The sequence below is a fragment of the Vulpes lagopus genome, chromosome 8 (assembly GCF_018345385.1).
Source record: "Vulpes lagopus strain Blue_001 chromosome 8, ASM1834538v1, whole genome shotgun sequence".
NCBI lineage: Eukaryota > Metazoa > Chordata > Mammalia > Carnivora > Canidae > Vulpes > Vulpes lagopus.
The window spans coordinates 66,914,568-66,937,033 of record NC_054831.1 but is presented as its reverse complement, the minus strand read 5'-3'; the positions used below and the strand labels follow the sequence as shown (position 1 = coordinate 66,937,033).

At 45.0% G+C, this 22,466-nt stretch overlaps 2 protein-coding genes across 2 annotated transcripts in view; both read right to left on the bottom strand.

The window, feature by feature from the left end:
• The window catches only part of GAD2 (glutamate decarboxylase 2), a 90,286-nt gene extending 79,968 nt beyond the window's left edge, over positions 1–10,318 (bottom strand). Inside the window, exons 1-6 of the mRNA XM_041765148.1 lie at positions 9,444–10,318; positions 8,680–8,739; positions 8,336–8,485; positions 7,061–7,294; positions 2,704–2,794; positions 2,014–2,126 (exon numbers count right to left, since the gene is read on the bottom strand). Of these exons, the coding sequence (XP_041621082.1) occupies positions 2,014–2,126; positions 2,704–2,794; positions 7,061–7,294; positions 8,336–8,485; positions 8,680–8,739; positions 9,444–9,519 (724 nt within the window). The 5' untranslated portion in view covers positions 9,520–10,318. The remainder of the gene's footprint in view (positions 1–2,013; positions 2,127–2,703; positions 2,795–7,060; positions 7,295–8,335; positions 8,486–8,679; positions 8,740–9,443) is intronic.
• A 3,691-nt stretch (positions 10,319–14,009) lies between these two features.
• Positions 14,010–22,466, bottom strand: part of MYO3A (myosin IIIA) — a 226,976-nt gene continuing 218,519 nt past the window's right edge. The window contains exons 31-33 of the mRNA XM_041767407.1: positions 21,702–21,742; positions 20,175–20,318; positions 14,010–14,297 (exon numbers count right to left, since the gene is read on the bottom strand). Of these exons, the coding sequence (XP_041623341.1) occupies positions 14,180–14,297; positions 20,175–20,318; positions 21,702–21,742 (303 nt within the window). The 3' untranslated portion in view covers positions 14,010–14,179. The remainder of the gene's footprint in view (positions 14,298–20,174; positions 20,319–21,701; positions 21,743–22,466) is intronic.

The following is a 22,466-nucleotide window of genomic DNA, read 5'->3' as shown; positions in this document are numbered from 1 at the left end:
AGGAATAAGGCTGGATACTACCTAGAAAGATATCCCCTAGCACGTGAAGATGCTATAATCTCTCCTCTATAATGCCTTATAGAAAGCAGAGCAGAAACAGGCTTTTTCTTCTGTCCCCACCCCACTTTGCAATGTCTACATTATTTAGCATGACACCTGGGGCTTCCATCTTGGCGTGAGAGCCTCTTTAGGATCCAAGGAAAGAGCCCCATGATCAGGGTTAAGTCTTTCTACCCGATCATGTTCTGTCATTGATGAGAGTGTCCATACCTGGCTCAGCAGAACAGCCAAAGAGGATTCTTTCTGTGGGTGTATATTTTCTGGGCTAATTGGGTTCCAAGATCAGCTAAATTAGGCCTGGCCCAACCCCCCTTAGCCAAGTTTTCAGGGTCAACAGGAGCAGCTGTTCTCTTCCCACTCCTGGGAACCATTAAAAGAGAGCCCAGGATGCTCAATCACATAGCCAACCTTGTAAGGGGAAGAAGAATAGAGGTAGAAGTGATGTTGATCTCTGAACACCACCTAATTCCTCATGAAAAATACCTTAAGAGCATCAGTTCCGGGCAATGATGACAACATTCCCTCAACAAGGAATGGTTTTCCAAAGTAAAACTAAGATCCCTACAAAATAAAGGCTAGCTTTAAATTCATCACAGCTGGTGTTTAATGAAAAAGAAGGCTAATTTTCCCTTCCATTTAACTAACATGTTTTCCTTCAGCACCTGAAAAATTGTGTTGTATCTTTAAAAACATAAAATATAATAGCAGATCTGAGTTTGTCAGTAAAGCTGCTTAATTTAAGGCCTATCCTCGAGGCCACTATTGCTTGCTTATAATTCTTCTTTCACCTGTTTATTTTCTCTCTCCCTCATCATCAGCTTGTCTCTATAGGTTTGCTGAAGGGACATCTCCATGTGGCCTTTGTTAGGCCTGACAAAATGGCAGGTGTGGCTTTGGCCTCCCCAGCAGGGTCAGTCTCATCATACTGAGCACCCGCCCCATTCTGATGACCCTCTCCTGACACTGATTAGGTGACAGTCTGCACACAAGGTTTATTTTCTACGGGTCAGTGACGCTCTCTCCCTACTGCCTTTCTAACTTCCATTTCTTCTCTGCATCAAACCAAGGTCACACACAGATCCAGAACCAAGGGCAAGGCTTTTTGTGTCAGGTTGATTCTCTTGGCTGGAAGAGGTGTAAATGATGGAACTTAGAATCCAGTGGCTGGTGATAAAAGGCAGAATGGAAAAGACCAAATGGCATGATAAAGAAAAGAAGGAAAGAGAAACCTTTGGAAGAAATCAGCACCCTCTGTTTTGGTTTTAAGAAATGGTTTCCTGGGCAGCCCAGATGGCTCAGCGGTTTATGCCACCTTTGGCCCAGGGTGTGGTCCTGGAGACCTGGGATCGGTCCCGTGTTGGGCTCCTTGCATGGAGCCTGCTTATCCCTCTGCCTGTGTCTGTGCCTCTCCCTATCTCTCTGTTTCTCTTGTGAATAAATAAATAAAATCTTAAAAAAAAAAAGAAATAGGTTTCCCAAGTCACTCTCTGCCCTCCTTGAAATTAGTGTAAACCATCTTCTCTGGCTGTTACTCAAAAGAGACAGAGTACATCAGCTCTATTTTATAGACCTGCCTCATAATGCATCCTGAAACAGAGAATGCTTTATTAGGTGAGGCTACCTTTTCACTAATTGTGGGAAGAGTTTCAGAGAATGAATTCCCTTATGAGGAATCTTTATTCCTTTGTTCCCCACGATCCATACATCTTCTGTGATTGGGTAAATATTATCGCTGTTTATCTTCTTTCTGAACACAAATGACTATTGTTCAAGCATGAGGTAGTTGGCTTGGAAGCATGGTCAATGGTCATGTATTATCACACTTATTCTTTTGATCAACATAACCTATTTAACATAAGGAGAAATACAGACTAGATATTTAATCTCTCCGATGTTCTTAATAAAGCACTGCATATCAGGAGAAAAAACACAAAGAAAGGTTGAAATGTATACCAGGAGAAAATATCCCATCGCCAGAGCCTCCCGGCCAGCCAATGATTTCTCTCATTTTCTTTAGCGTGACATATTCCAAGAGCACAAATACTGGAGCAATTTCATAGGTGAACCTGAAACATAGCAATGACCACATTTTGTGTATGTAACTCAAAGAAATACTTCCTCAAAAAAAAAAAAAGAAATACTTCCTCATTACCACATCTATAGCTATCGTATATAACTTTTTTCAAGCCCTACATTCACGTCTTAATTATAGCATTAAGCAGAGAGAAAATAATGTCTTCTTAAAGGTTGTCCATTTTTCTATATTCCTGAAGTTAAGAGCTTAATGCCCAAGGGTCATTTATCATATTGAATAAATAAAGAACATTGCAGAATAATACTATTTAAAAGACATCATCTGGTCGCATTCCCTTTTCACATTATACATAATTATAAACCCAAAATGCCAAAAAAGTTGCCTTTTGTGTTTGAAAAATGTTACATAGCTTTGATTGCATGAAGACTACATCAGGACTATTTTAAGTTAGAGTGAACACTCATATACTTCTGAAGTTTGTATCATTATGTTAGGGGCTATGTAATTCAAAAGTTAGATGAGAGGTAGAATAAAGACTATGAAATCTCACTAATAACTATCCTGAATTAAACACACACACACACACACTCTCTCTCTTAACTACTTACATGTTTGTGTTTGCTGTTGATGTCAGCCAGTCTGCTGCTAATCCAACCATATCCAGTCCAGTGGAAAGCTGATTGAAATATCTAGGATGCCCTGAATAAAATAGAATATAGAATACTAGAATCAGGACTGCATCCAGTGAAAAGAAATGCCTCTCAAACACGTGATTTCTCCAGCTAAAGAACCTTAAAGATCCTTCAGTGATAGGAAAATCCATATTCAGAAACCCAACATGTGCATGCATGCAAACAGACACACCAAAAAGGAGCATTTCATCTAACAAGAGAGACTATTTTGGATTTTGGTATTTCTTAAAACACACTCTAAAAAACTTCCTTTAAACATTATCCTATAAAACAAAATAACAACTGTGGTTTGCAGTGTGGATGCTACATTATTTCCTAGCATCCTTTCATTACATTTGCAAACTAAAATGTGAGTGTAATCCAAAGCTAATCTTGCATACACTCATGCCTCTAAAAATCCTTTTTTTGTTGTTGTTGAAGTTGTTCAGGGAATCAATCAGTCATATCATGACATCCACCAGGCATGCCAACATTCATAATGACATTAGTGACAAATGACTGATGGTTGCAAAAGGCAAGACATAAATGAGAAAATAGGACACTCTGTTGAGTGATTTTCCCTGGATTCAAAAGGTGATGATGCCTGAAGAGGGCATGGGCAAATCTAATTCTGGTCAATTCTTTTCTGTCCAAATATTTGATGACAAACAACAGAACTCCTTCATAGTTGTGATTTAAAATAATGCAGGATACAGTCAATATCACTGCCTTGTCAACAGGATACATGAAGATATACTCAATGGGCTGATGAGTCCCATTAGCAAGGCTTATCTAATTAACTTCTAGACTTCTCTAAAACTCTAAAGGAGTTGACATACAAATTCTCCTGAGGCCATTACTTAAAATGTGATTGTAAATATCTCATTAGAATTTCATTCCTTGTCTTGCCCTGTTAAAGCCTATCTCTAAATCTGTGATTTGCTTGGCAGCAAAAATTTTGGAAGATTGTCAATTATGGAAATAGCATCTGATAGAAAGGCATCCACCACTTACTGGACACCTGTCTGAAGCCGGGGGGATGGCGGTCTCTCAGGCCAGCATGGGCAAAACAAGATAAAGGAAGGCAATGGGGATAGCAAGGACAAAAGTCAACACAGAGCTTATCTCCAGGACTGGAGTGCTCTCTTATCAGCCTCAGGCATGTGGCTAGACAATTAGACACGGAAAAAAGATAGGAGCTGGGAAAGGGCACATTTCAAAGAGACTGGGATTTGTGTGGTTCTCGCTCATTCTCTCGCATTGTTTTTGCCTTCCTGTGGCTGTGCACAGTACCCTTCTACCTTTTCCCCTCTTTACTACACCCTCTGATGCTGGCCCTGTCAGTTTGTGCATCCACAGAAAGTGAGAAAGCCCCCTTGCTGCTGCCAAGGCCTGGGTCTGGAGCAGCCCTCCCCTGTCTCTGCCTCATTGACTCCCCATTTCATTAGAGCTCACAGCTGAAATCACAGCCGCTACTCCCTCCTGATGCCTCTTCATTTCTCTTTCCCTAAGCCATTTCTTTAGAGCGAGGAAATTAATAAAGATTAGCAAATCAATCCATTAATCTAGTCTCCCAATTCATATGCATTTTCTAGATGAATCTGGTGTCTATTATCACACACTATTTAACTCTCTGGAAACTCTGGCATGAAAACCTCTGCAAAAAAATTGCGAGAAATTTCAAGGTGTGTGTTGGGCTCCAGGATATCAAAAGGCCAATCCGCCCTGCTGACTGCCTTTGGAAAACTGAGACAAGTTTGAGGCTTCAGTGGCTTGACTCCCTTCTCTATTTTTTTTTTTTAACCTTGGTCTCCCATTGCATCTGAATCTCTCCTACTTCGAAATTCTCATTCACTGGTAGTGATGTGAAAAAACGGAGGGAGACGGTGTGACATGTTAGAACCACATGTCCTCATGATTTCTGCAGAAGTACGCAGCAGAAATATTCTATTTGCTCCCTTCTCGGGACCCCCCCCCAGTCCCCAGGATGCCAGCGAATCCAGGCAGGGCTCTCGGAGAGAAAGGGTGTGAGAGACCTGCCTTGGAGGCTGCCAGCTGCCCCATCCAGCCAAGCTGGGCATCCAGCCGCCGCCGCTGCCGCCGCCCCCACCGGGCCGGGAATGGGCGGCCAGGCGCAGCCCACAGCCGGGGAGCCAGCGAGGAGGAAACGTGAGGTTAGAGCCGCTCGCGCCTCTGGACCGCTCCCCGCAGATTAACAGATGAGCTCGGAAGGATGCGCCCGCTCTTCGAACAACCAGCCCCGGGCAGCTCTGAGCCTCTAACTACAATGCCTGTCACAAGGATGGTAACTACTTTACAGACCCTAAGTAGTGCTGGTTGTCAAATACCAGTTATAGCATAAAAACCTGTAAACTTGCCAGTAAAAAATAGGTGACTGGGGTTAATTCTTTGAAATGCTATCTGGGGGTGGAACAGGGAAGATCAGAAGACTACGTATGCTATGAATAATATTGATATTGATGCTGAGAAATCCAACTTAATCATATTTCCCCCTCGACTTTAAATGAAATGCATTAGAGCTACAATTGACAAACAATTTCACAAGCATTATGGCAAAATTTAAGAACTGAATTGCCCCATCTTCTCTTAACACTAAACGAAGCATTGATAGAACTATGACTTTCATGGTCTTGCAATTCCTATGATCTTAACTCTTTAAATTACATGTCAGACATCACCAGCTTTTAAGGATGAAGACGTAAAACATTTTTATAGGTTCTTTTGGTTTGGTAGCATTAAAAATAATAGGTAGCAACCTACTAGGATCATATTTACATATTAGGTTAGGGGAATGGGTCAAACGAAAATGAATTAAAAGCACTGTTCAGGTTTGCACCCACAGATACATCAAAAGCTGGGAGAAGGAATATCTTTAACGCCTAGTATATTCATCATGTGGATTCTCTGTGAACATAATTGAGAATGATAGCTAATAAGCCTTTAAAATTCATTTTCCACAGACCGGGTGTGATCAAAATCACCAAGGTAAATTCCTTTCCCTATGTTCCTAGTTCTAAATCTATAACCTCACAAAAGTGGATACTAATAATGCAGCAAATCGATTTCCCTAGGCTTCTCTGCATACTTTTCCTCTCTGTTGGTATAACGAATGCAAAAACAAAAGCAAAATGTAACTAAAAGTCATTCTTAAAATGCTTGTTGTTGATTAGAGTAATATGATAATTCATTAACCAAAAGATTTGAAACATAAAAGGATCAAGTTCTATGGTAATTGATATTCATGTGACATTTTTATTTCTAGTGGATCTTTTTTAAGGCTACAAATCAATTTAGGGCCACAAGGTATTCTATTCTTCATGAAATTCATTCATACTTATTTTTAATGAGTACACACTTTAATGAAGTGTAGTGCCATCATGCATCAGCATGATTAGAGACAATGCAGGAAAAGAAGGAGTAATCATGACCTGGGGAGATAAATAGCTGACTTTGTGTGGATAAAATGAAAGCTTAGAATGTGCCCGAATAAACGTCACACCTGGGGCTATAAAATGGATAGAGTATGAAGAATACTGTGAAATGTGGGGAAAAAAAAAGCAATAAATACAAAATATATTTTAAAAATAAGGGTATTTGATTCCCCTCCCCCACTGATTTCCTTTATTTTATATTCAGAATGGCTATGAAACACACACATCCATGTATAACACGGTTGAATTGTTAAGCTAGTTTGTATTGTGTTTTCTTTTGTGTACATTTCTTTAAAAATAGAGAAAACCTCTGGTTCAAATCTGAAGTCCTGGCTATTTGAGACAATGCCAAAATATTATCCCTGGGGTGCAATGATTACATAGGATGGTTTGTCCAATGTCTGACCATTCCTAAGCCAAGGAAATGAACATAATTAGCACTACACTAGTATTTGGGCTTTTGTTTGGATCATGCCTTTTGAGCTTTCATTTCCATATTCCCTTTCTTTTTCCATTTTGGTCACTTCTACTGGCCTCTGCCGACAAATAGTGGCTTCTACATCAGGGGTTAATCTCTGTGGCCAAATACGTGCAATGTAAAATCTGATGATTTATACTTAATACGGTTATAATGTTTCTGATATCATCAACTTAAGAAGCATGAACATTAACAGTAAAAGGTGCCTTTTCTTTATATCATTCTAATGACTTTTTTAATTGATGAAAATAACTTTGTAAATTTGAAAATACCAGTAACTCCATAGAACAGAAAACATTTTTATATAAAAAAATAAAAATTGTAAAAGGAAAAAAGAGATTTTTTATTCGTGACTGGACAATACCTGTTTTAATTGCATATTTTAGAGTCGTTTGGCAATGCATCAAAATTTCCTCCAAATTTTGTGGTTGGTCTGCCAATTCCCAGTTATACTCTTGAAGGAGCTCATTAGGGTAATGGAAATCAATCACTTTGGTTGATCTATCGAAACTTTTCACAACATACTGAAGCAAAATGTCCATAACATCTTGCAGAAACGCCAAAGTGGGCCTTTCTCCATCACAGGCTGGCAGCAGGTCTAAAGAATGGAATCAAAATGCCACATTTTAATTTTACTGTGAAAATATCCAGGCAAAATCTTGATTCGACAATTTCTCTTTGGACTGAGAGATTTTGTGCTAAAGAAAAAAAAATCTGGAAACGCAGAGCATTTTCTTTAAAGGGGAGATATTTTTCAAAGATGCAGGAAAAAGAGAAATTGTTTTTCCCCCACCCCAAATTAATTCTTGTATTTCAATCTATAACGTACTGTTTGCTTGCTTGCTTGCTTTCTTGCTTTCTTTCTTTCTTTCTTTCTTTCTTTTCTTTCTTTTCTTTCTTTCTTTCTTTTTCTTTCTTCTTTCTTTTTAAAGGAGTGTGCCTCCATTCAACTATTTCACAAGGATCTGTCCTAAATGTTATAACTCAGTAAATCATCTTAAATGATTATGGAAATACGTCACATCAGAAATGTTTGAGGAATGCCTTTGGGCAAATCGGGCAAAGTGGAGCATGCAATGTTAGGATCTCTGACCCATTATGGTGCTCGCTATTTCCTAAGTCAGTGTGTGTATGTGTGTGTGTGTGTGTGTGTGTGTGTGTGTGTGCGCGCGCGCACGCTCATTTAGGTGCCTGGGTGTGTAAACACAAGAGAGTAAAACCGCGCGCAGGTCTCACGCGAATAGAATAGTGCTCCTGTGAAACTACAGCTACGAATTACCCTTGCGATCTAGAGCCCTAGGAAGTCTCAGCAATTCTGAACTGGAAACCGAGTCCCACCCGTTCAGTGGCCACCAGGAAGCCGACCTCGAGGTCCAGCGCGCGGGGACCTCCTCCATCCGCACCCGAGTCCCCTTGGAACGCCTGCGCCCAGCTCGACGCAGAGGCAGGGGTTGGGGCTCGGTCGGAAGGGACAGGCCCAGCATTTCTCGCTTTCAGTTGAAGCTTCACGTAAGGTCCGCCTCCGCCCGGTTCTCGACGTCTCGGGTCTCAGGCACCTGTCACCGAGTCCCTTTTGGTCGCGGTGGGTGGGGCAGAGCGAGGGACAGTGGCTCCCGGGGACCCCACGAGGCGCCTTTACCTGTTGCGTGTAGAAACGCATAGTTGACATCCGCTTTGGGGCAGCTGCAAGGCTTCTGATTACAAGCGCAGGCGGCCTTCCTGGAGGTGGCGCGCGGGGGCTCGCTCCCGCCACTCTCCGCCGGCTTCTCTGCATCTCCGTAGAGCAGGGCTAGGCAAGCATCACGAGAGCGCTGGTGAGCCGCCGCCGGTCCCGGCTCCCTCGCCCCTGCCCAACCCCGGCCAAGAAACCTCGACTCCGCTGTTGGGGATGCGGAGGTGAGAAGGTGACATTGCCCCCGCGGGACCCAGAGGCGACTGACCGGCCGCGTTCGACTCCCTCCCCGGCACGGGCAGGGCACTCACCGCACAGCTTGTTTCCGATGCCGCCCGTGAACTTCTGGGCCACCTGACACCAGGCTCTCGCTGCAAGGAAAGCCAGGTAGGAGGACAACGAGGCAGAAAGACAACAGCGGACGAAGTGGGAAATTTCGTTCTATGGGAACAACCGCAATAAACCCGGGGTACGGAAAGGGGCCGCCCGGGGCTCCGCACTGAGGACAGGGGCAGGAGGGGCGCAGGAGCCTGGCGGTCCGGCCCAGCCTGACCTTACGCTCGCTCATTTGACAAGCCTATACCCCAGCCCTTTGCATTTGCCTTCCAGGGGCCAAGAGGTTCAGGCAAACTCCCCTTCCTGGCTTCCTCCAACGAGTCTTCCTAGATAACGAAGCTGTCCATTTTCGTTGCACGCTCTCCTCCAAAAGAGACCAAGAATTCTCTTTTCCCTTATCCCCCGTTTCCCCACACCCACTCTATCCCCCCACAGGGTCCAGGCACCAAGATGGAGGCAGCGCCCCAGGCCCACGGAATTCCGTGTCGAGGAGACGCCTCTGTGTCTGGAGGGCTCTCCCAGACGCACTGAAAAGGGTCTGAGATTCTTTGGGTGTCTTTCCAAGGGAGAAGGGCCTGTGGGGTTTTGGTCTCTTGGGCCATCAGGGACCTACAAGGATAGCAGAGCCAAGTGTCCGAAGTTTCCTGTTGCAGGTGGAAAAAACTCCTCCGTCTTCCCTAGCACCCCAAACCCCGGTCCACCCGCCAAGCTCGCCTGCTGCAGGCCCCTGTTCCCCTACCTGTGCTGGGGTTCTCGGGATCCCCGGAGCCATCTTCAGACCCGAAGGACCAGAAGCCAGAGCCTGGAGATGCCATCAGCGCTGTGACACCGGAGCGGGTCGCCTCCGAGTGCGAAGTGTCGGCGAGCTGCCCTCGGCTCGGCCCTGCGCGCGCGTGCGTGTGTGTAGGAGTGTGGCGGGAGGAGGGCACCGCGCGGGGACCCGCGTGGCCGTGCGGCAGAGGGTGGGTGTCACACAGGGACAGGAAACGTGCGTGAGTGCGTGTGTGTGTGTGTGGGGGGGGTGGTTAGGGCTTAGAGACGCGGCAACTCTGAAAGCTGAGGTTAAAGAGGGAAGGAGACTGAAGGGTCCGCGCAACAGGAATATGGGAAGGCGCCGAACACCCGATTGCTTTTGAAGGCGAAGGAGTCCAATCGGGATCAATGAGGGGGCGGCGGAGAGAAAAAAAATGGGAGAGGGAAGATGCGAGGCAGACAGCGCGCACGAGCCGGAGTCAGAGTGGGTGGGTGGGAGGCGCGCAGGGGAGCCCCCGGGGAGCGCTCGCCGCGAGCCTGCGTGCAGCCCCCGCGAGCCTGCGAGCGCTGTCCAGGGTGCTAACGCCGCGCTCTGCGCGCGGGCTTCAGCGAGGGGTAGACCAGAGAGACCTTGGCGAGGCGGAGCGAGCGGCCGAAGCGAGGCTCACACGGGCATCGACTGGCGTATTGTTTGAGGTCTGGCTCCTGCTGCGGGGAAGGAGGCGCGATTTCCGCGCAGCCTTCTTCCAAGGCGGTGCTGAGGTCGCTGTGACCTCGAGAGCCCCGGCGGCTGGGCTGGAATCACGAGCGGTTCGTGAGCCTGGGGAGGGGACGCTTGGAGGAAGGGCGCCTACGCACTGAAGGGCTCATTTCAGCTGCTTAGGAGAGCCTGACGCCTTCCCGCTGAGCCCCGCGGTGCTCGGGAGCGCGTCATTCCTGCGCTTTGGGGAGCGCGGTCGCCGAACCCCCCCGTCCAGGATCTGCCTGACGGCTGGGAGGACTGCTGATGGAGGCAATTAAAATCCATGCAGGAGCCTATCACCGAGAACCTCGGGCTGGGGGGAAAAAAATAAAACGAATGGAAACTTCTTGGAGGGGGGCGAGAGAGAGTCGCAGGCAGGCTGGATTGACGACTGGAGGGGGATGGGATCTGGTCATTTTGCGACCTTGGCCCGCGGAGGCGTGGAAGGGTTTGCTGCTTTCGTGTGACCTGAATCGATGTGTGTGTGGGAGGCGCGCACAGAGTTTCCAGCTAAGCAATCTGAGCTTTCCAAATTCAAGGCGGAAAGAAGGAAATGCCTGCTGGGCCCTCGAGTCAGCGGGCCTCAAATCAATGACCTCCCCCCACCCCGGCCCCTCCGAGAATCATCACGATAGCGGGGGTGGGTTGGGGTGGGGAGGTGGGTGCGGAGGTGGGGAGATTCACTATTTCTGAGGCTTGGTGGGAAGGGGTTTCTTCTTTCCTGAGAAAGTCAGAAATCTCTACTCTTTTACAATATCCTTTCGCTAGAAGCTGTTAAACAAAGGGAAGACGCCCCGAGATTCTGGGCCGCGTTGCTTTCCCTCGGTAGCAGAGATCGCCATCAAGCAGACCTCACGGCTCCTGGGCTCTTAGAGGGAGGGCGAGGAAGACCTCGTTGGGGAAACGCTGGGTCCTGCCTCCCGGGCGTGCATTCCCTTGGGCGAGCGAATATCATTTCCACTCTGCCGTTCACAAGCCCTCATTTCTCTGACCTCCTGAATCAAGCCCCCAAAGCTGCTGCCAAAGCAGCGACTCACGGACACTCGGTCTTGGGTACCATCCCTCGATCCTCGCCTAGGAAGGGCTTCATGGTGCCTCGGTGGCCGCATGCAAGCCCAAGTCCTGTGTCTCCAGGCACTCGCGGGCCTGGTTAATTCTCTCCACGAAGCTCTGTCTTCTTCTTATGCGTTGGACTGGGGGACAGCAGTAGGATCTGAACAGTGGCCAGGGAGTGGTGTCTGGGAAGGGTGCTGGCCAGGTCCTGCCATAGGCTTGGTGCAAAGCCTTCTGTGTCGGGAAGCCTGCATCAGGCTGCCGGCGCTTGGTGGGCATGAAATGAGCCCAGGCCTCTGTTTCGCCACCTTTCCCAACGCTCTCGGCTTCAGTGGGCCCAAGTAACGATGCCTGGGTGTAAAGACTTCAGGGTTCGGTTGTCTGTGCGGGGCCGGGCAGCTCCGCAGCTCTTGCTCCACCAGGGCAGATGCGAGTCAGAGAGACTAGTTCTTCGTATCAATCATACCAAATCCTGGCAATGTTTTGCTTCAACCCATCAGGTTGGGGTTGCAGAACTTTTCTGCTATGGGTAAGTGGTTGAAGGCCTAAAGTTTCTCACAAAGCCCCGAAGGAAGAAGCGGACTAACAAGGAAGATAGAAACCACAACACCTAGATATAACATAATTTTTTTAACGCAATTTAAAATTCTACTGTTTGAACTCGATTAAATCCAGCAGCTCTGGAGTACTTTGAATGTAATGGTGGTATTTGCATTTTTTATTTAACACACCCTACTTCACAGCACTCAGCGATCTGATTTGTCTTTCCTTAACATGGTCCCTCCCTTGAAGGCAATTTGCTTTATAAAGACTTTGATTTCGCAAAGGAGCCTGTTCCCCCCTACTCTCAGGCTTGGCGTTGGAGATAACAAAAGAGCTCAGGGAGGTAATAATTACAGTCATTAGTTCACAAAGGAGGCAGCCACCAAATGGGAAGGGGAGGCGGGCCAGCGCTCGGCGGAAAAGCTTTCTAAGCCTCTTCCTCAATAGAGGGAGAGAAACCCTTGCTCCTGGGGCTGCTCTCTCCGGCGGATTTCCTGGGTTGACCTATTTCTTGTCCACGGATTATCCAGAGATGGCATTGCAGGTCTCCCAAAGAAGAATGTTTGGCACAGGTTTTCCCCTGTGTCTTTCAATGTTTAAATGTATAAGGACAGAAAAGGAAGGGAGACGGAAAGGAAGAGAGAAAGAGAAAGGAGAGAAAACAAAGACAAAAGAAAAAAAGGAAATAAAAACACTGAAACCTTTTACCAAGTGTTTGCATTCCCTTTCCCAGTTCCTACTTAAAAAGGGGGTAGAGAGTTTACGGAGGAAGCGTATTGCTTCCCAATCCAGCAACCGAAGGGTGGGGCCTCTGGTCCACACAGGCCACTTTAGAAGCTTGAAGAAGGGGCCTGGCCTGGAAGGGGAGCTTAGCTTTTTCCCCCCAGAGGGCCTCCTGGTGCTGGGTGGATGGGTGGTGGGTTGGGCTGGGTGGGGGGAACTCCATTCACCTCGGGTTTTAGACTCTCTCTCTCCTCCTCCACAATGCACAGGGCTCGCAGGTGGTGGGAGGGCTTCACTGGTGCCTGTGCTAGGCCCAGCCTGCAGCCTGTCACAAGTGAGCAGCTGGTCTCTAAGGCTGATCCCAAGCCGAGGCCACAAGGAGAAAACCCAGGGAAGGAGCAGGACCTACAATACACTTAAACTCTGAGCTCAGTCGTGCCACAGGAGGAGGTTTCCCCTGGAGCAGGTCTCATTGTAAAATGAAGAGGTTGTGCCGGTCCTCTCTGGGGGTACCTTTCAGAGTCAACATTTTGGGTTGGATTACAGATGGGTGAGTGGCACAACAAACATTCACCCATTCTCAGTCAATTCTCCAAACTTTCCCCCAAATTTCTGGGCTCTGGGCCACAGAAGCAAGTACACCAGCAGGAGGAACAAGCCCCATCCCAAAACCCTTCCCCCAACTCGGTCGACCGTCAAATCCCTTCGCCATCCTTCCTGACGCTCTTCAGACCGCTTAGAAGCAGAGTGTCCGTTCCAGATAGGCGCAACCCAGGTTTTAAAATAAGATGCGGTCAACTGAAGGAAGGCAAACCTCTGCCCGCCCATGGTCCTCCTCTTTCTCTTAAATACGCCCAAATTCAGAACCGAGGAGATTGCCTCAAATTTGCAGACAAGTAGAACCTAAAAACCCTGACAGTTTGCTCAGTGGTGGGGCTAACGGTGTGTGTGTGTGTGTGTGTGTGTGTGTGTGTGTGTGTGTGTGTCTGGGCGGGCAGGGGGTTGCGGTGGAGACTTGGGGATTTGTCGCTAGGCCATGTTGGGGCACAAGATCTGGGTTTTAACTTACATGGTATGTTTGTTTGGGAAGGCTGCAGGCTGGCGTTGTTCGCTGGAGACGAGAGGCACTGTCACCCCCTCCCTGGGGACCTGCACGGTTGGGCAGCAGTCGTCCAGCCCTAACGGGGAATGTGGTGGCCCAGCCCCGAAAGCCACGGACTTTCCCAGGCACTTTCTTTATTTAATCACCTCAACAATCACGAGAAAGGAAAGCGCGAGTCCGAGATGAAGTTCATCTTCAAAGCTTCCCCCGGGCCCCGGCTTTGTTTTACTTGCCCCTCCAGTGTCCCGCGGGCCTGGGAGAGCCGTTTCCAAGGAAAAGAAATCGGTGACGTCTCCCAAAATGAGAGAGGAGGGATCAGCGCGAGGTCGGGCGCATCCGATCCACAGGAGTTGCAAATGGGTGAACAAAAGGATACACAGGGGGCCAGGGATGGGGTGCCCCAACTGGCGGGCCGGTGGGAGCGGAGGGGGCGGTCGGAAGGGCTCAGAGAATTCTCCGTCTCCGGAGGCGCCAGCGCCCGAGGGTCTCCCGCCTCGGCCCCTGCAAGCCCCCCAGTCTCCCGCGCATCCCCCCGGCGGTGGCCCCGGGAACAGCCGGGCTACACCTGCTGCAGGAGGCGCTGCCGCTGGGAGGTTTTACGCAGGAGCCTCCTGTAGTCGTAGGGGTTCGCTGCGGGGTCATTTCCCTCGGGCTCCGGGTCCTCCTCCGCCCAGCACCTGCAGCGAGACCCGGGCCGCGGAGTTAGAGGCGCCAGCGGAGCAGCGCAGCCCCGCCCACCCGGAAAGCCGGTTCTGTTCCCCCACCTCCCACCCACCGCAGGCATTTAGGAACCGCACTTTCCAAACATCGGGAGAGTGGCCGAGTGCAGCTGCACAATTTTCTCAGCAGGTTTTCAACTGTCCCCGTGCCGGCGGGGGAATCTGGTGACTCTGTGTCAGATGACAGCCAAGTAAGGCGGCAGAAGGTGTAGCTGGGAGAGGTGAGCTTCCTTCGGTTTGCAAGAACTCACAGCCAATAAACAAATATTTATTTTAGTACCTTAATTTTTTTCCACCATAGTTCGGTCAAGCAGGAACATTCAAAGCGCCTAAATAGATAACCATCATTTTGCACTTTAAAACTGCTCAAATGTTTCTCGGAAGCACTCCTCCCAAATCGGATCAACCACTGTGAGTGGTGGTGCCTGTCAGCTCTTTCAAGGGAGGCCGCTCCACCACGTTTCCTGAACCAACTCTACCTTTAGATTCAGCAACTTGCCTCTGGAAGAAGGGCACTCTCTTCTTCCAGATGCAGCTACACAGATGCACTCATTTACTTATGTGGTACCTGCTAAGTATTAGCGTCAGTGTAGGCTAAAGGTGAACAAAAATCCCCACTCTCATGGAGTTGAAGAGGAGCAGACTATAGGGACAACCTTCCCATGCCAGGTGGTGAGAGGTGCTATGCAGAAAAATAAGGCAGCCTAGTGAGAGAAGACTGGTGTGACATATGTGTTTGTGTGTACAAGCAACTCCGTTGAGGGTGACCAGGAAAGGCCTCTCTGGTAAGATGACACATGTGAGAAGAGTCCTGAAGGAAGAGGAGGGGTGAGTGAGCCAGGCAGATCTCTTAGGGAAGAGTGGTCTTGCCAGGATAATGGGTCAACCAGTGTAAAGGCCCCGAGACCATGGCGTGTGTATGGTGTTCAAGAACAGCAAGGAGGCCATTGTGGCTTGATTAAAGCAAGCAAGGGGGGAGACAAGCAAGGAAGGAGAGTAGGAGGAATGAAGGGACAATGTGGCAGAGAACTGAGTGCTTTGGGACCCTGGCAAGAATTTGAATTTTACTTGAGCTAGGGAGACACTGGAGGGATATGAGTGGAGGATTGGTTCATAAAAGGATCTGACTGCTACAGGGGAAGTAAAGAGGTCTGTTAAAAGATACTGCAAAAGTCCAAGCCACACTGATGGTGAGGCTTACAGAAGAGGAAAGAACTGACCAGCTTTTGGTCATGCTTGAAAGTAGAACTGAATGAGTCTGCTGATACTTTGGATGTGGGGTATAAATGAAAAGAATCAAGAATGGCTGTGCGGTTTTGGCTTCAACAACTGAAAGGATGAAGTTGGTGTTTAATGAGATGAAGAAGGCTAAAGGAGTATATTTTTGGGGGGAGGGGGAGATAAATGTTTTGGTTTTGGTTTTTCAAAATTTGAGATATTAGACATCCAAGAGGAGATAATGAATAGGCAGTTGGATATATACATCCTTATCTAGGCTAGAGATTTCAGTTTAGGAATTTTAAGATAATATTTAAGGTCATGAGAGTATTTGTTGATAAAGCAAAGGGCTGGGACACTCCAATGTAGAGAGGCAAGAGAAATGAGGAGGAATCAGTAAAGGAGAATTAGAAGAGAAGCCAGTGAGGGAGGAGGCAAATCAAGAAGTACTATCCTGGAGTCCAGGGAAAATTGGTTTAAAGAAAATAATGCAAAATGCTTCTGCTAGGACAAGATAAAGATTGAGAATAGATCATGGGATATGGCAAAATTGAGGTCACTTGTGACCTTGATAGGGGCAGTTTCAGTGGCCTGGTGGGGACAGAATCTTGAGTGCAGGGGCTCATGAAAGAATGGGAAGCAAGGGCATTGAGAAAGAAGGATCACTCTCGTGTAAATGCTCTTTTGCTATCATGAAGAGCAGGGGCATGGGTTTTGGAAGGGGGATTGAGTCAAGGGTGTTTTTTTTATGATGGGTCCAATTATATCATGTTCACAGATTGTCAGAAATGATGTAGTAGAGAGGACAGACATTCAAGATGTAGAAGAGGGAGGGGAATAACTGCAGGACAACGTTCTTGAGCAGGTAGAAGGACTTGGATTCCGTGAACAACAGGAAGGTCTGGCCCTCATTAGTAGGAGAGTTATCCTTAGTAAACGGAGGGAAGCATATAGGTAAGCGGTAGGTTTGGCCGTAGGAGTATGTGTCTGTTATCTATTATTTTCTCAGTGAAACAGGAAAGACGGTTGTCATCTGAAAGCAAGGAGGTTTTGAAGGTTTGAGGAGAGAGGAAGGCATCTGAAAGAGTGGCCTGGGAAAGTGGAACAGTGGAATTTCAGGGAGATACAGTATTGCAAAATAGCTGTAAGGGGGCCCACCTCAGGTGTGTGCTCATACATCTCGAGTGAGGTTTGGTTGTGTTTTTCTCTAGCCATGTACAGCTGTGTACGTGCAGGTATGAACTGGGTAAAGTTGGGTTTACCCAGCGTTGGAGTTTGCCAGTTGACTGACTGAGGGAGAAATGAGCAGGATCATTGAAGGTATACGCAAAGCAGGGAAAATAATAATCAAAGGAGACAGCTAAACTTTTGCTTGCAGATGAGTATGCCCTTATTCTAGTCCATTCTGAATAGAGAATTAAAAAAAAAAAAAGACACCTTTGGGAAGGTTTTTAGGGCATTTGAACTCAGTGGATATTTGACAGGAAAGGTCTTTGGGATACCCATGGGTATCTATGGGGCAGGTGATCATTCTCTTTTGATCAACTGACTTGAATTCTCATACCTATTCAGCTCATTTCTGTTGTGAGCATGTTGAGTATCAACCATCTTCCAGGTACACCACAAATGTTATCTTGAATTCTAAGGACAACATCGCAAGGCCTGAGAGGTTTTCCTTAGGCTTCGTTGGCAGATGAGGAAACAGACTGATTCTACTTGATACAGCAAGTGAGGAGTGGAATGAGGATTCAAAAATCCATGTCCACCCCACTCAAATCTCATACCTTCCCCAGTGTACCCCTTTGCCTCTTTTCTGCTGATGTTTTCTTCGTGATTCTACTATCCCTTGGCCAAGGCACTCTTGTTACATTTTTTCCTTCCCTGACCATCCTCCCTATATCTCCTTGTCATAATTAAAACTTGGCTATGCCTTAAAAACCCTCTCATTATTGCTCAACAGAGATCCCACTAAGACCCACCTTAGGAGATGAGGGGCCCTTAGTTCTGTTGTCTTCTAATGACATCCTCTAATCATGACCTGCTCCTACTTTTAATCACTTAAAATCCATGAGATGCCCAATGTCATCACTGTTGTGGTTCCTGATTCCCAGACCTACTCGCACCTTCCTGGGTGACATTAGTCATACACTTGGTATATGTGCATATTAAATATACAATATATAAAATATTATCAGAATAATGTTTACTTATTAATATATAAAATAATATACTTGTTTGTATATAATATATGAGATATATTTATCACATAATAATTTAATGTATATAATAATTATATATATATATTCTTTCTGCAATAATATCTTCCAAGACACACTTTGAGGCCAAGTTTCTTTAATTGTCTCCAGAGGTCTTTTAGAGCTGTTTTTCTGTGTTTTGTTTTCTATTTATTTACTTGTTTGTTTCAGAGGTAGAATTCAGTGATTCATCAGTTGCATGCAACACCCAGGGCTCATCACATCAATTGTTTTCTATTTTAAGTCCAGGATCCCATCAAGATTTACTTGGTGCATTTATAGTTTTGTCTCTAGTCTTTCTTAGCTTAGAAAAATCCCCCTCTTGGAGTTACCTTGTTTAGCTTCGTTTGATCATTTACTTTCTCTCTAGAGTCAAGCTCTTTGGTGATGAGGATGACATTGTTTGCACCACTGTGTCCACCCCTTTCTCAAGCACCCAGCACAGGGCTTTGACAGGGAAGCAATACAGAATAGCGGTTCATGTCATTGACTCTAAACTCAAAAAGGCCTGTGTTCAGATTCTGGCTCCCTTGCTTTTTATCTAAGTGACTTTGCAGTCATTAAACTTTGTAGACGTAGTCTCCTCATCTATAAAATGGGGCAGTGAGAGGGACTGTCTCACAAGGTTGCTGTAAAAGTTAAATGGGTGAACAGCATAGCACCCAGCCCAAAGGAAGCACTCAGCCAATGCTGGCTTCTAGCATTCCCATTCTAGTGAACACTAATCCACGTCTGCAGACCTGGATGCAACACCAGGCAGTATTTCAGGGATATAATGCTTTTTATAGTAGATGTGTGTCTGTGGTTGGGGGGAAGGGGAGAATGAATATACTAGAAAGGAGGCAGATTGGGTTGTTAAAATGGGAAGTGGATATGTCAATGGAAAAGCAATTTGAGCAGGAAGTGAAAAACCTTGGATCTTAGTTCATTAACTCAGTGTGTGACTTGGGGCAAGTCACTTAATCTTTTTGGGCACTTGTTATTCTCCTGTGATTAGACTGGGGCATCTAAGCTCCACCAATGTTACAGTTCTTGATCCTCAGGATGGAGGAAACACATCTTTTGGAGACAAGGGGCAGAAATCAAGTAGATTCTGGAAAAGCAAATAAAGATGAAAAGATCCACCATCTATGGAACCTGTCCCCTATGCCACACATGCTGTTAAATACTTCACAGACATCATTTCACTTAATCTCTAATCTCTACGATCATTTCACTTAATCTCTATGACAATGTGGTAGTTACTAGTGAATCCTTTTCCAGATGTGAAAACAAGCTTGGAGAGGTCTGGTAACATGAGCAAGGTCCTCAACTGCCAAGTGGCAGAATCAGGATCCAATCTAAGGCTGACTGACTTTAAAACTTCTTCCCTTAACCACCAGGTCACACTGTGTAAGAAATGGTGAGGCTTCTGAGTGCTCTATGCTGGCAGGATGTTCACTTAGGATTCTGGAAGAACAGCTTTCCATTGCCTGTCATTACTCCCATTTCTTATAAACCACATTTCCATTTTATTATGTGCCCTCAATTCTCAAAACTTCACAGAGAATTTTTTTGGGGGAAAAAATTCCAAAATAATAAGTAAGCTACAAATAGTTTAAGTACTTAATGTCAAACAAAGTTAGTGGTGAACTGAGAAATCAAATCCCAAACATGTATTTCTATATGAGTCTTTCTTCCAGATATTATTTGGGTCTGAAGTCATGGATTCTGAGAAATGACAGCATAACTGAGCCAGTAAGTGTTGAAGATTCCATTGGTTAGTATTTCAACACAGAGTTTGGTTTATTGCTTGTCATTAGTAGGACTATGTAATTTATTGTCCAAAGTAAGGTACTTTTTAAATTTAAAAAAAATTGAAAAGTAATTTTTATTTATTTGAGGGGGTGGGGGGGGAGAGAGAGAGAGAGAGAGAGAGTGCAAGAGCACACACAGGCGCGCAAGTGAGGGGAGGGGCGGAGGGAGAGAGTCTTCAGATTCCCAGCTGAGTGCAAAGCTCACCACTGGGTGTGTGTGTGTGTGTGTGTGTGTGTGTGTGGAGGGGCTGATGTCACAACCTATGAGATCATGACCTAAGCCGAAACTAGGAATCAGATGCTTAACTGAGCCACCCAGATGCCGCAGAGTGAGGTACTTTTAAAAGAAGGTGCTGTTAACAATGACACCAAGAAAACAGGTATGAAACGGGTTGTCTAAATACTCTACCATAATCCTTGAATTTACTTTTAAACGACACATCAGTCTTAAGAGGCACTATTCAGTGAGAATACTTTGTTACAGTCCAAACACAATGACAGTGCTTCAGAAATGGAATTCTTAGTAAAACATAGAAAATGCTATTCTTTAGGAAATAGTGTATTACCTGTTGTCAGCATTAAAATATTGATGCTGGTGTTCTCCATGTTGTCTTCCACCTCTTACACTAGGGTTATGTTCCTTTGGTCTAGAATGACTGGGCAAAAATTCCTTGTAATAGAAATCTTCCAGGTCTAATAATTTTCCTTGACTGTAAGTAAACACATAAACACATCATGGTTTCAATCTACTTTTATACTCAAACTTACAGGATACTTGTTTTCTTCTTTTATTTTATATAATTTAGGAGTAACACATACATGTCAATAGAAACAAGAGGAGTCTTGGAATACATAAGACAGTATACACCATAAATTAAAAAGGGAAACAAACCCCTCATCTCTTACCTTTAAGAGAGCATTAGCTGCTGGAGCAGCTTTTCCTGGCTTCATCTTATTCACGTTGGCCCAAAACTAGCAGTTGCTAGATAGCCAGTGATTATAAAGTTCCAGTTTGGCCAGTCTAGGACAGGGTTCACAACTGACCCCCGGGCCACTATGAGAAAAGCTGACTTTAATGTGTCAACACAGCATTTTCCAATTTTCTCAGCCATCGGTTAAGTACAGATGTATACAATGTTTCATGATCTTACTTTACTCCTCTCACAGGTAACCTTCTGTCCTCTCCTTACTGTTGGTCTTTAGTGGGTTAATTTCTGTGCTAAATGGTAATTCCTGCACAGGATATACACACAGGGGTATGTCTGTGACCATCTTAATTCTTGGATTTACTCCCATTAGTTTTGATTCCTGCGATGCTCAGTACCTGTAGTCTGATGCGACTTCATAAGAGGTTAACAGGGAAGGGTCTGGAAAATGACCAAGTGTTACAGAGTTTCTGGGGAAGTTGCTTTCAAGTTACAGATGCCAATTGACAAATTAACTTTCAGAATGCCACTGATACATAAATCAAGAGTTCAGTGTCCACTGGTACTCAATAAAAAAACCCCCTTGATTGTTACTAGCACTCCCTGGAAGTCAGTTAATTTGAAATATTGGTATAATGTTAAGATAGTAAATTATTGGTGGGCTGAAATGTTACAGGAAAGGGGACTAGTGTGAATCTAAGTTGCCATACCTGCAAGGTAACACAAACCTTGTTTCCTGACAAATTCATAAATATTATGAGTGAGATTGAACATGTGTTGGAAGAACAAAAAGCAAAGGAGTTTGGGGAAAGAAAGTTCATGGACACCAAGTGTGTTCAGATTGCCCAATCAAAACCATATTAATGGACAGAGAAAAGCAAATTCTGTATGGGGACAAAACAATTCACTCATAAATGATCTGAGTTCTTAATGTATGCTTTGCACTATGCTAATTCAATATGTTTCTAATAGGTAAGATGATCTTCTAAATTACATATAAACCACATATTTATAATATAAATGTATTGAGAGGATACTACTTTCCAAATCTATTCACATAAAATAGGTGATTTTAAAAAAATAGGTGATTTTCAGTTGTAATTTGAACATATGGATTTTTATTTTGTTTTGATAAGATGTCATTGAAATTTAGAAATAATAATTTACCTATCTTTTCTTGGTCTTCGTTTTTCTTCTTGGATTGATTTCTAAAGGGAATGGAAAAATTTAAAAATTAATATATGATCAATATAATGTAATCATTAATATTATTGATGTATTTACTATAATCTTAATATATAAATACATTTGTTCCTATAAAGTCAACTTAGACATAAGCAAGTGGATATAATGTTTTTAAAATATAATGAAATATAATTCACTCAAAATTTACTAATTATAAATTTGTGAATGCTTTTTACTGGGCCTGGACTGTAATTAATCTTTGCATTCCATGTCAAAAAAAGAGTTTGCCACACAGTGACCAGTGAACACAAAATTACCTAAGGTCCATCTGCTTACAAATGGGAAAAAACATGTCAGAATTCCTAGAAAACCCATTTCTCTATTACAAATGCAGCTGTGAGTTAGGTAAGTTGCTTAGGCTGCTTTAATGTCTTGTGTATATGTCATCTTTGTCTGCTGGCAAAGCAGATGGGTGAAGGCAGATGTTAACAGTCCACAGAAGAGTAGAAGTGTGACTTCGCTAACTTATAGGAGCCCATTTACGGCATAAAAGCAACAGAATAGATGATATATGTGTTCATTTGCAAATTTTTTTTCCAGTTAAGAACTTTATGTATTAAGGCACAAATTAGAATATATAAGTCTGGATTTAATTAGATACAATTTTAATCAATACATCAATCTGAACACTAATGAAATGGTACGTCATTTTACCTTACATACAAAGAAATATCACCTTTTGTATTG